The 13,465-nt window shown below is 54.6% G+C and overlaps 1 protein-coding gene across 1 annotated transcript in view; it reads left to right on the forward strand.

Annotated features, from left to right (window-relative positions):
* Positions 1–250: 250 nt before the first annotated feature.
* Positions 251–13,465, forward strand: part of UMODL1 (uromodulin like 1) — a 57,004-nt gene continuing 43,789 nt past the window's right edge. Inside the window, 6 exon segments of the mRNA XM_033125128.1 lie at positions 251–326; positions 3,987–4,229; positions 6,737–6,922; positions 8,972–9,133; positions 10,049–10,170; positions 12,732–12,918. Of these exon segments, the coding sequence (XP_032981019.1) occupies positions 251–326; positions 3,987–4,229; positions 6,737–6,922; positions 8,972–9,133; positions 10,049–10,170; positions 12,732–12,918 (976 nt within the window).

Consider the following 13,465-nt stretch of genomic DNA (forward strand, 5'->3'; position numbering starts at 1 on the left):
TCAGAGATGCCATCTGCCTGGAATGAGAAAGGGCTGTGACATGCAGGGGCCCCGAGGGACACCGCCGTGGCAGTGGCGGGTGTTAACGAGCAGGCATAAGGGACCGCTCCCTGTGAGCGCATCCTCTGAAGCTATTGCCACCGTCGGCAGCACAGGGAACAGAAGGGCCCTTTCTCTGGGCCCAGGCAGCCCAGGCCCCTTTATGCTGCTGCTCAGGAGAGGCCCAGAGCTGTCCTGCCACGGCCCGACCATGCTCAGGACCCTCGGGCTGGCCCTGCTGGCTCTGCTCAGCACCGTGGGCCCGAGCCAGGCCAGCGGCTTCACAGGTGAGGGGTCTGGGCTCAGTGAGGGTGATGCTGGAGGAGCAGGGGGTCTCTCTGGGAGCCCGTCTCATGACTGAGGACAGCAGCCTTGCTGAAAGCCAGGCAGGCTTCTGCTTTGAGAGGAGGCATCTGTTCCCTCTCCCCAAACTTTCTCGTAACCCCAAAAGAGGTGGGTGCATGCTTCTGATCACCTGGGAGTCTGTTCAAAGACAGATTCTGAGTCAGCGGGTCTGGGTGGGCCCAGAACTGCACGTTTCTGTGGGTGGTGCGTGTCTGAAGGCCACACCGAGGGCAGACACAGAACCTGGCTGTACTGGAGTCTTCGACTTCCAGAGAAGGAGAGGGAGACCCAGAGCTATCAGGGAGTTGCCCAAGGCCACACAGCTGGCGAGGGCAGAGTTTCCGCCTGAGTGACCCTGCCAGGGAGGCGGGATCACGAAATGCGCTCTCTCTCCGGCTGCTCCTCACCTTGGGTCCTGCCAGCCTGGGTTTCCTCGGCGATAAATGAGCGTGGAAATGGCTGGTGGGGGAGTGAGGGCCCGAGTGAGGGCATCTGTCCAAAGCCTTTGGAGGCACCCGATCAGCTGCTAAAAGGACAGATATCTGAAGCCCCAGATTTCAGGGAACTAAGGTGGTAAACTTTGAAATCCTTTTCCTCTTGAAGTCTGTCTTACTCCGTTGGAAATTCAAACAGGTCCATTCTGTTCCTACAGCCAACTTCAGTTTTGTACCAGTTCAAAGTTTTTTCACCCATAAGAAGGATTTTGGTTTAATTGTGATATGTTTTTCTCCCTTGAGTTTTCCTTTGGAATCAGGGCTGTGTAAACCACACAGCTCAATTGCAGAATGAGTGGGAATATCTCAAAGCTAGAGGAGACCTTAGGAGGCATTTCGTGACCCCCTGATTGTACACGTGAGGACGCGGGGACCAGAAGTTCAGTGTACTCAGGGTCCCAGTCTACTTGCTCTTATGAGCCAGGCACTGCCTTTTGCAGGCATGGTTTCATTTCATCCTACAACCCTAGGGAATAGCTACTATTTCACAAATGACCAGACTGGGGCACTGAGAGGGCACTGAGAGGGCACTGAGAGGTGCTCAGAATCACCTGGCTGGTGTTTCTGAAGCTGGTGCGACCACAGGTCTTCTGACCCCAGGGCCCAGGCTCCTTCCAGAGCGTGAAGATTTCCCACCTCTGAGACGAACCCGGGCTCCCCGCCTGCCGTGATGGTGCTTGCAAGGATTTGCTGAATGGCAGGGTCTGCTAAAAACTTTCTTTCCTGGACCCTGCCAAGAAGCCAGGCTTGGAGAGGATGTGGTGGCCCTGGGAGAAGGTCAAAAACAAAACAAGTTGATCCCAAGTGCAGTTTCAGAGGAGATGTGTGAGCATGCGTGTCATGGCGTGTGCACTAATGATCAGCTGGGACCTTGTCATGATCAGATGGAGCTCGGTGGCTCTCTAGAGACAGGGACGTGTAACCTTCATTAGTGGTTGGCATCTCATCTTAGGTTAAGGTGAAAAACAAAATCTAGAACCATCTTGTCACATTCTCAATGCAGCAAGTCCTTACGCTTGGTCTTGTTCAGCCGGTTACTTAATTAGTGACCAGTTCACAGAGGCCATTTTCTCTAGCCCCTCATCTAAGTCACCTCTCCGCTCTGGGCCATGTTACCCTGATCTTGGAGGCCGATTTCCCCTGCCCCACGCACATACTGCCCCAAAGAGCTTACTGTCACCCACCCCTTTGGTGGAGACACGCAGCAGGGGTCTCCTTTCCCAGAGGCCCTGCCACCTGCAAGGTGATAGGGAGGCAGCCACACAGCTCACGTGGCCGTGGCGTGGGCTCGCTCAGCCGTGGGGTGATTCAATGTACTCAGCCAGCGTCAGGCTGCAGGATCCCCCATCAGCCTGGGCTCCAGGGCTGGCTCAGGCCGTTTCTGCCTGGACATCACTAGCCCCCAGGACACTTAGCGGCTGCTGGGCGGCCAAAGGAGGGAGTCCTCAGGGGTGCTGCAGGTGCTGGGGGTGAAGATGATTTCTGCTGCCATCCCTGAGTTCCACCTCAGAAAGCCAGCTTCTCACTAAGGGGTCTATGCTTTAAAATTGAGCACTTACCCTTTGGCTATACAGTCTCATAAAATTTGGCCCTCAGAGATTGACAATCCAAAAATGTGAAGTACATCAGACCTTGTATTCATCCTCCACCGAGAGCCCATGCTGGCTGCTAAGTGTGGGGGGCTCCCCATGGCCCCCTGAATTCCCTGGGGCTGCCTGGACAAAGTACCGCAGGCTGGGTGTTTAAACAGTAGAGATTTCTTTTCTCCCAGTTCCAGAGGCCAGAAGTCCAGGATCCAGGTATGGGCAGGGCAGTTCCGGCTGAGGCCTGTGAAGGAAAAGGTGTGCCACCCCCTCCCCCAGCCCCTGCTGGTCTGTCAGCAAACACCCATGTTCCTCAGCTCATAGAAGCCTCACCTCATCTCTACTTCCATCTTCTCAAGGCGCCCGCCTGTGCATTCCTGTTCCTGGGTCCAAATTTCGCCTCTTAAAAGGACACTGGTCCCATTGGGTTGGGGCCACCCTACTCCAGTACAATCTCGTCTTAACTAATCGCATCTGCCAAACTCCTATTTCTAAATAAGCCACATTCTGAGGTACTGGGGGTGAGGACTTCACATTGGAATTGTGGGTGGGTGGGGGCCCAATTCAGCCCGTGCCAGTCCCCGGTACATGAGACAACAGAGGCCAGATGGTATGTCCCAGGCCATGTGGTCCATGAGAAAGACACAAGGCTGGTGACAGTACTGGGTGCCCTGGGGTCTTGAGAACCGGTGAGCGTGCTGATGAAGGGGCTTGGGCGTCTATACACAGGAACCAGGCAATACCTAGGGCCTGTTAGGCCAGCTGGATGTCATCCTACTGTGGGCACTGTGCCCTCTCTCCCGGTGACAGTGACAATTGGACTGAACTTTATCATCTATGAACCCTCATGTGTGCTTGAGATATTTGTGTATTTATCTTCCATCTCATTCTACAAAAGGGTGCCACTGCCATCCGAGCCCTGTGCCTAGTAGGCCTCCAGTATATACCGTGTTTCCCCGAAAATAAGACCGGCTCTTATATTAAGTTTTGCTCCAAAAGACACATTAGGGCTTATGTTCAGGCGATGTCCTGAAAAATCATGCGAGGGCTTATTTTTCGGTTAGGTCTTATTTTCGGGGAAGCACGGTAGTAGTTACTGGAATTGTCACGGATGCATTGCACGTGTGGAAAGCCTGTGGCTCAGGGAGTTGAAGAGCTGTGCACAAGATTCTCCGGCCGCAGAAGCACAGAGCACGGAGCAGAAAACGGGGACACGAGCCCCAGCGGTCTGACTCCTCCGTGTCTCCATTCCCAGCACCGTCAGACCCCCGCGCCACGTGGCCCGGGCGCACCACACCGTGTACAGGAGGATTTCTTAGCAGGCAGTCTCCGTTGCTGCTTTAGCCCTTCGTTTATGCTTTATCCGCTGCTGCACCGACTTCTCACCGGGCTGGCGGGCCCTTCCGAGGGTCCAGGGCGGGGTTTTGTTTCACTTGCTCCTGCAGAAGAGAGAGCTTGCTTGCAGGGAGCCCCGTGTAGGGACCTGATTCTCACCTTTGCCCTTTCTTTGGCTCCTCCCTCCTAGAGAAAGGCCTGTCCTTGCTGAGCTACCAGCTGTGCAACTACAGCGTGACCCAAAGGGTCCAGAAAGTGGAGGCTGTCCAGGTGTCCCACGTGACTTATGCCCCCTGCGGTGGATGGATCCCATGGAGGCGGTGCCCCAAGACAGTTTACAGAACCCGGTACCTGGCAGTGGATGTCCCGGAGTCCAGGAACGTGACCGACTGCTGCGAGGGCTACGAGCAGCTGGGCCTCTACTGCGTCCTGCGTGAGTGCAGGGTGCAGGGTGGGGGCGGGCTAAGGCCACCCTCCCATATCCTGCTCCTGGGGATGCTGATGCGTCTCCAGAGGGTTTCCCCCCACTGGCCCTGAGCTTACTAGGCCCTTCTAAAACCCTGGTTCCCCACCTTGAGCATGCATGAGGATCACCTGGGGGGCTCATCGAAGCACAGATCCCTGGCCCCGCCCTCGGCTTTCACATCCAGGGAGTCAGGGGTGAAGTACCAGTTCCCAGGTGGTGTTGATGGTGCTGGCTCGGGGGCCCCAGTTTGAGAACCTTGTTCTGGAGCAGTGGCTCTCAGACATGGCCACACGTAGAAGGCCCCTGGGCAGACTGACAGACACTGATGCTTGAGTGCTGTCCTGACAGAGTGTGATGGACTTGGTCTGGGGCGTAGCCTGGTCACTGGGGTGTTTGTAAAGCTCCCCAAGTGATTCTAACTCATAGCTGAGTCTGAGAAGCAACATTGCAATCTCGTCTGCGTTGGCAGCCACCTTTTTCTTTTTAAACGCTGTCGTGGACACTTTCTTTACCTGAAATCCTAATCTGAACACCAATATGTAAGAGAAGGAAGGGGTCCCCTCAGTTTCCCCCTAATGGCCCAGAGGCCCCCAATTCCTCTTCCTTCCTCAGTGTGGTTTGGAAGGTGCTCGGGGCTGTTAACAGGGTGACTGGTGTGGCTGTGCCGGGCCAGTGTCGGAGGCCAGGGGGCTGTGCTGTGTGGGGGCTCAGGGCTCAGCCTCTCGACATGCAGGGAACTTTCCAGAAAACCTCTTCCAGGGGGAACGGTGCATGTGTGAGTGTGTGTGGGTAGTGGTAATTGTTAAATTTGAGTCAATACCGGATCTAAAATGAGTTTCTGAGCAGTCAGAAGGTCCCCCTGTTCCCACCCCATTATGGAGGGGAAGTGGGAAGGGTGTGGTCCCAGTGAGTGTAGCCGGGGCCACCCCTGGGCTGTGAGGGCTGCCGCCTCCAGAGAACAGAAAGCACCAGCTCAGGGGGCCAGGGGGGGATCCCCTGTGGCCCATCCTCAACTGGGGCCAGGACGGCACAAGGCTAAGGCCTGGACATTGCTCACCGGTGGTGCTGGCCGCCCCTCCCCCCCCCCAGGATGTAGTCTTGGGCTCTGCAGACCCTGCAGAAGGCCGCGTGGGCTCGGCTGGCTGAGTCATCCTGAGTGTGCCTTCCTCAGGTCCCTGAAACAACTCAACAACTGATGATCTAAAATGGGAAGAGCATTATTAAGACACATGTGATATTTCTTTCAGTCTAAATGACTTTCAGTTTTTTTTTCCAATCCGGCATTTGGAACACAATGATACCTCCTACATTGTTTTGTTTAAATGTATCTTTTTACTATAATTACAAAAATGAATGCGTGGGGCATGCAGAAAACAAGGAAACAGGAAAGAATCTCACACAGGACAGGCATGTGTGCCACTCCCCATTGACCCGTTCAGAGATGTCCTGACGGCTCAGAGTTGAGTGTTAAAAAGGCACCACTGTCACTAACACTGCCACCACCAGTGAAATCCAGACAGGGCTGGCCAACCTGATGGCCATGGCTTGGTATGGAGCGTCAGAATCCAGTGGGAGAAGGCAGGTGCCACCCTACCCTGTCCATCCTCACCCATTAGGGCCACACTCTTCCTACCTGCTGGCTGTCATCAGGACTAGTGAGGTCACATGTCCAGAGGGCTGAGGACCAAGGAAGGCCCAGGAGAGGCGGAGCCACACCAGCTCCTCCCATGCTGAAGGTCACCTTTCTGTAAGGGCTGCTGCCCTGCTGAGCTAAACAAGTAAAATCCCACTGGAGAGGAGACAGGGAGGGCAGGTGTCTCCGCCCCACCACCTGCCACTCGTTTCTTCCCCTCAACAAACCTGTCTCCAGGAAATGCTCTCATGGGACATCAGCCCCACTTTTAGAGTGTTAGCACCTTTAATTAGGAACTCACTGAGCAGGGAGAGGACTAGAACATTCTAGTTAGTCCCAGGGGTAGGGTTGCTCTGGGAACTGCAGGGAGGGGTGTGGCTAGCGCAGGGAGCATTGGGAGGTGTCAGGGGACATGCTGGGAGCAGTGAAGGAGAACTCATCCTGTGGGACCTGAGACCCCACCCATGTGGCTGAGTTGGGATGGGGCTGTCTGTGGTCCCCCTTGGGCCTCACAATGGTCACCCTAGTAGTGGTGACGAGAGGAGGCCGGCAGGAGCCCAGGAGGAGGAGAGGAAAAAGGCCTTGATGGCACGTGTCCTTTATGACAGGCCAGCAAGGGAGATTCCTGGTCACTCATGAACAGGAGTGCCCCCTGTTCTGCAGACGAGGGCACAGACTGGAGGTGGCAGGTGATCTGACCAAGATGACACAGACTTGGGCCTGGGTCTCCCCGGACCCCAGGCACATTCTGTTGATGGCATTTGGGGCAGGGGCCACGGCTGGGGGAAGGAGCAGTGCTAAGGAAGACCCAGAGCACCCAGCAGGCTGCACCCCTCCTCAGGAGGAGCCTGTGGGCGGGGCACTGCGGCTGCTGGGGGCCTGGGCTGCGGCACCACCTTTGGCACAGACGGCCTCCTGCCAGCTCCTGAGGGCTGCGCGTGGGCGCCTCTTCCCACCTCCATGCTCAGCATCTACAAATGCCACACCGGCAGCTGGAACTGCCATGGTGGAGGCATTTACACCACGGGTACTGGCAGCATACGGCCTTCTCCACGCTGGCACAACTCCTCTGTTCCATCAGAGCTCTTTCCGAGAGGCCTGGTGACAGGCTGGCTCTTTGGAACCCGAGAAGTCTGAGCGATCCCCAGACCTTCCCGCTGTTTTGCACAGAATGGGGCAGAGGTGGCGACAGGAACAGCCTGGGGATTTGTGGAGGATAGGAGGGCAGACGGTACTGTTTCCTCCGAGGCACAGCCTCCAGGGCCCCGGGTGTCAGGTGACTTGTGTCTCGGCAGCCTGGTGCTCTCAGCTCGGAGGTCTCATCCCCAGGCAGCAGTGAAACCTCAGCCTTGCTTCCTTCTTTCTTCTCCCACTCAACAACCAGTTATCTAAAAAGGGAAGAGCATTATGAGAACACCCGTGACATTCCTTTCAGTCTAAATGACTTTCAATTCCTAAAATCCCAGCATTTGGCACAGGATGATCACTCACACATTATTTTATATAAATGTATCTTTTTACTATGACTACCAAAATGAATACACAAGTCATGCAGAAAATCTGGAAACACAGCAAAGAACAAAGGGACGTTACCCGTAAGCCTGCCGCCCACACATAACCGTGTTAACATTTTCTTCTATCTTCATCTGGGGCAGTTGTTGTACAAAAGCGTGGTCACCCCGTTGAGATTTTTCTGTAGCACGCTTTTACCATTTGGCCATTTATCCGGAACATCTTTCACATTAATAAATATTATTCTGCCACATGATTTAATGGCCACATGGCATTACCTCATATGGATGTGTCAGCGTGAAGCAATCTCCTACCATTTACCATCTCGTGGCTTCCAAGGCTTCATTATTATAAATAATGCCGCGATCAGTGTCCTATGGTACAATCACTGCTGCTCACAAGCTGGATTATTTCCCCGGGATGACTTCCTGGGGGTGACACTGAGTGTCTTAGCCGAAACTAGGGTGCAGTGACACCCTAGTTTCCACTTAGCCCATCTTCATGGCAGGACCCCCCTGGAACAGGACAGTACCCCAAACCCCGTCTCTCTCAGGCTGAGGACCAGGGCCCCTTTGGGAGAGGAGGACGCCTGTTAAGGAGGTGGGGACGGGAATGATAGTCCAGAAGGATCAGATTCCTGAGCCCCGCATGACCTCAGTGCTGTTGCTCAGACAGAAATCTCCCGTGGGTCATGTCCTTGAACTGTGACTAACCTTGGTTGCCAGGCACCGGGAAGTCCTGTTTCGTTGTTTGTGTTGAGCTGGTGAAAGGAGAAAGAGATTTCTGACTTTCTACCAAGTTGGAATTGCTGACTCTTCTCTTGGGCTCTCAGTGAGTGCCAGCCCCGTGGGACGGAGGGCAGTCCCAGCAGTGTTCAGACCAAGATGAACTTGAACTAGAGAAAATGTCCGATCGGCATCCATTTTGGGAAGCTGATTTTTCTCGGTGACCTGAACTTTCTTTTAATGTAAGTAAACCCTTTAGTTTAGAATAGCTTTAGGTTTACAGAAAAGTTGCAAAGCTGGTAGAGAGAGTTCTGTATACCCCTAACCAGTGTCCCCAATAGTTAGTGGCCTGTGTACCACGGTATACATGTCCCCACCAAGGAACCGAGGTTGGTACACTGCTGTTAGTTCAACGGCACACTTTATTTTCATGTCACTTTTTCTTTCTTCTAATGTCATATTTCTGTCCCAGAAGCCACCTCACATTTAGTCTCTCATTTCCTTAGCCCCGAGGCTTGTTATGGTTGTTATGACGGGAGAGAAAGCAAAGACTTTCAAACCGTTGGTTGGTGGCCCCACAGGGATGCTGGCATTTCCGTCCCAGTGGCTCTCTGGGCTGTACCACATACCCATGTTTCATATCCAAAATCCAGTCCCTGTGTGGCAATTTCTCCAGGACTTTAGACATCGAATGGCGTCACCCAGGCCTGGCCATGGTTTTTGAGCAGGCCACACCGTGTGCCTCCGGGAACCGCAGACGGAATCAGTGCCAGCAGGCACCCAGGTGTGGTGCCGGAGCAGCTCACCCAGGTCATTAACTGCTAATCACTGTTCCCTAGCCCTGAATCGGTCCGGGGAGTTTGCATCGAGACCCGGGGTCTGCCCAACAGTGGGGCCAGACACATCCACCTCGTCCTGTGCCCTGGATGCCGACTGCCCTGGACTTCAGAAATGCTGCCCCTTGCTGGGGGGCCACCGCTGCATGGCTCCTGTGCTCCAAGGTAAGACGGAGACCTGCAGCAAAGGTGTCTAGTTAGGCAGCTGCCCGTGTGCTGGGGGCCGGCCCTGACCTCGTGGGGTTGGGGATTGATTTCCAGGGGCAACGACTGGTGTCAGGGGAGCCTGCAGCTATGTGCAGGGTGCATCCCACCCCCAAGTAATGCAGTATGTCTGTCCACGTGTGGCCACTGACGTCTCTGGGGGAGGCGTGCTGGGGAAGACAGGCCTTGTTGACAGAGCGGCTACCCAAGTTCCCCAAGCTCCCCTGGGGACCCCTAGAGCTTGCTGGAAGCTGACCTGTTTTGTAGTGGGAAGGCATGTGGCTGGCTGCTCCAGAAACACCAAAGGACCCGAAACCCTGCGGAGAGCACCAGCTAGGCAGGCCCTGGCCCAGCCCTCAGGGCATGACTGTCTGGTCTGGAAAGTTCTGCTCTTCATCATGGCTGCCCCCAGGACAATGGGTTGGCCAACGTGCAGAGCTAGCAGAAACATGCAACATATATTATAACATATTCACATGCAATATGCAATACATTCTAGAATTAGGATCGTCTAAATATGTAAAGTGTTATATTACATATGATATACATTCAGTATGCTATTTTACTACCCACATCACAGTCTACATAGTATGTAAAATAGGTAGTACACACAGTATTACCTAGTATGCATTATATACAGTACTGTGTTATATAGTATACATAGGGCCACATATAATGTAAGAGGAGTGCGGGGCAGGCGGTGGGGAATGTGCCCCACGCCGTCTGGGGGGCAGCCCCCGTTTATGTAGGAGGGTGAATGCAGTAGGGCCGGCCTCCTGCCTTCCAGGCCTCCGGTCCCCCTCTCTCACCCCCGGGGCTCCTGGTGGCCCTGCCCTGTCCTGGGCCCATAACTCTTCAGCATGTTCTGTCCTGCAGCTCCAGAGAGGAACCTGACGAGCTCCTGGTACAACGTGACGGTCCTGGTGAAAATGAACTTCCAGGAGCTCCAGCAGGTGGATCTCAGGCTCCTGAACCACATGAGACTTCTGCACTCCATGGTAGGTGGGAGGAGAGCCAGCCTACAGGCCTCCTGGCTGGCACAGGTGGGGGTACGGGGGGAACTGGGGCTTGGGGAGGGGTTCCCCGAGTCACCCCAGAAAGCCTGACTCTGAGCCAAATGTGAACTCTTAATTGAGAAAACAAAGCTTCAAAGAGGTATGATTAACGTGCCATAAAACTCACACATGGAAGTGTCTAATTTGGAGTTTGTGGCTGTAAGCCCTACCCCATTCTAGAGCATGGACCCCCCCCCCCCCAGGCTTTTAACTGCTATCTGTTGCTTAAACCAAAGGGCGCCCCAGTGCAGACAACCTGGGCCCCAGGGCTGTGCCCTCACTGACCCGTTCTCAGCTCTCCAGCATCCTGGAAAGTTCTGGGATGGGGACCACTAGATGGGGTCCTCTACTTACCACTATTGACGTTTGGAGACGGATGGCTCTTTGTTGTGGGAGGTTGCCTGTCATCACAGGGTTTTCGCAGCATGCCTGGCTTCTCTGCACAAGAAGCTAGAAACATGCCCAAAATGTGACAACCCAAAATGTCCCTGCACAGGGCCACATGTCCCCTAAGGGGCAACACAGCCCCTGCTGGAAGCCCCTGCTGGAGACACCGCTCACACTTTCTGACACTTCAGCAGAGCCTTCCAGCCAGGACGTCTTCACATGTGGACTGTCACCGCCGTGGTGGGCCCACTGGTGCACGGGGCATTGCTCATCCTCCCCGCACGGTCTTTCCAGCGTGGTGGTCTGCCCTCAGGGCGGGCTTCACGGGTGCGTGTCCCATGCAGTCAACCCATGCTCAGAAGGGCCCCACACATTGTTTGATGCTCTGCTGTTGCCTCTTGAAATACTTAATAATTTTTGAATGAGGGCCCCCCATTTTCCTTCTGCTCGGTCCCTGCACACTATGTGGCTGGTCCTACCTGACTTTTGGATCTCATAGATGTGTCCCACCTGTGATGAGGGGTCAGAGACAGATTTGGGTCCTTTCCTGGTGTTCAGACCAGCTGGCGGGGGCAGCCCCAGAACAGATGGTACACACACTCACCTTGTTCTGCGCTCTCCAGTAAAGTGGATTAAGACGTTTCCTGAAATGTTACCTTCCCCTGGAAGCCTCCTTAATCGCCCCAGCTAGAGGTGATTTTGTCTCCTCTGAGCTTGATGGGGTCAGGGGAAGATGGCCTGATTGGCTGCCTGGATTCAAATCCCAATGCTGCCACTTGTTAGCTCTGTGGCCTTGGGCAAGTTACTTAACCTCTCTGTGCCGTAGGTAGAATTGAATTGAAACAGCCATAATCACCTGAAACAGTGGCCACGAGGTTCAAACAGTACATGGAAAGAGTTGAAAAGTGTGCTGATATACGTAATTTCCAAGTGTGGTTACTGGTATTTTAAATATTGTCGTGTGTCACCCATTGTCTCCTCAAGAGCATAGGTTTTGTTTCTCCAGGCAGACCATTACCTCCGGCAGGAAGAGCTTGCCCCACGGACTCCTCCCTGCAGCAGGGGTGGGCTCCCTGACTCAGGGGCTCCCTGGAGGCCCGGATGGGCTTCTGTTCTGCCTCCTGAGTTCCAAGCTGTATCTTCCCTGTGAAGGCTCAAGTCTGCTGAGGATCAGACAGATCCCAGCGCACCCCCCCCCTTCTCCGCTTCCCCGTGGAGATGAGAGGGCTGGTGGCAAAACTTGCTTTGGTGAGGCTGTGCTGCCCGGTGGTCCAGCCGATGTGTTTGGATTCTCAAGACAAACAGGGTCTCGAGATTTTGAGATATTCGGCTGGTGTAAAAAGGGTTCACATGAAATGAGAAAAGGGGCACTAAAGCTCAAGGAAACAACACAAAAATCAGATATGCAACGTGAGACCATGGCTTGACGTCCAGTTCTCTAATTCCTGACCTAATTCTCTGTCATGTGCTGCAGGGGAGGGGACTGAGGGGCCTGGGGCTGACCAGTGTTTTTCCGGGGGTGGCCAGGACAGCGCCACAGAGTGGGGGGCTTACACAGACGTTTGTGGCTCCCTTTGCTGGAAGCCTGAGATGGAGGTGTGGGCAGGGCTGTTCCTTCCCAGGGCTGCGAGGGAAGGGTCCCACCCTCGTTGGCTGTAGACAGCTGTCCTCAGCCTGTGTCCCCACAACATTCTCTCCTTTCAGTGTCTGTCTCTGCACCCAAATCTCTTCTCTGTGTGAGGACACCCGTCAGATTGGATAATGACCTCATTTTAACAAGTTACATGTGCAGTGACCCTATTTCCAAATAAGGTCCCATCCTGAAGTCCTGGGGCGTAGGACTGTAACATAGGGATTTTGGGGGTGGACACTGTTCACCCCATGACAACTCATGTTGTAGAAGTATTTATAATGTGGTCTGCAGGACTTTTACTGGGATGACGAATATCAAAACATCGTAGAGGTTCAGTTCTGCAGAGCAGAATGGCGTGTCTGTATGTGTGCGTGTGCGTGCGTGCGGGTGTGTGTGTGCAGTTAACTCGAACTTCTCCAGGCCTCGGCCTCCCTGTCTGATGGGGGCGCTGCCCCCACGTCATGGTCTGACTCTGGCTTTGCAGGTCACCAGTGCCCTGTGGCCGATGAATGCCGCCGTCTACCACCTGCACTCGGCCTGTGGCGACACCTCGACCACGGTGTCGCGGTTGCTGCTTGGCCTGCCGTGGCCGGTGCCTGTGGCCAACGTCTCCGCAACGCTGGATGGCGTCGTGAAGCGCGTGTATGAAGTGATCAGCGTCCAGGTGCAAGGTGCTGCTTCCCTTGGTTCTCTCCTGGGAGGTGGGGGTGGCCCGAGTGGACACATAGTGCATCAGGTGGAGGGTGGCTGAGCCGTTGTCGTTCATTCTGGCCCAAACCAAGTTGGAAGTCCATGTCTCCGGCACACCCTCCTATGGCCAGATTTCTCCTTCCAGCCCGGTGGGCACAGGTGAACTGGGCCCGGACAGCACGGAACTTGCTCCTTCAGTTCATGGGTTCCTAGGTTTCCCCACTGCTTCTTTCCCACACTTGCCCAGGGCGTCCTGTACCTCAAAGGTTCTGTCAGCAGAATCTGTACAAAGTCGAATTTGGTGACGCACATAGAGGTGGCCTTGTTCCTGGAAGAAGTTACCTGGTCTTCCTTCATTTTTTTCCTGTCCTCATCAGGGGTCAGCAAACTTTTCAGCCAGACAGTAAATACTTTGAGCTGTGGCACATGGCCCGTCTCCGGTGCTCAGCTCTGCCATGTGACATGGAGGGGCCGTGGACAGGTGAGAGCACGTGGCTCCAGCAGCACGTTCCTCCCTACGCGGGGGCA

Source organism: Rhinolophus ferrumequinum, chromosome 2 (genome assembly GCF_004115265.2).
Source record: "Rhinolophus ferrumequinum isolate MPI-CBG mRhiFer1 chromosome 2, mRhiFer1_v1.p, whole genome shotgun sequence".
Lineage (NCBI taxonomy): Eukaryota > Metazoa > Chordata > Mammalia > Chiroptera > Rhinolophidae > Rhinolophus > Rhinolophus ferrumequinum.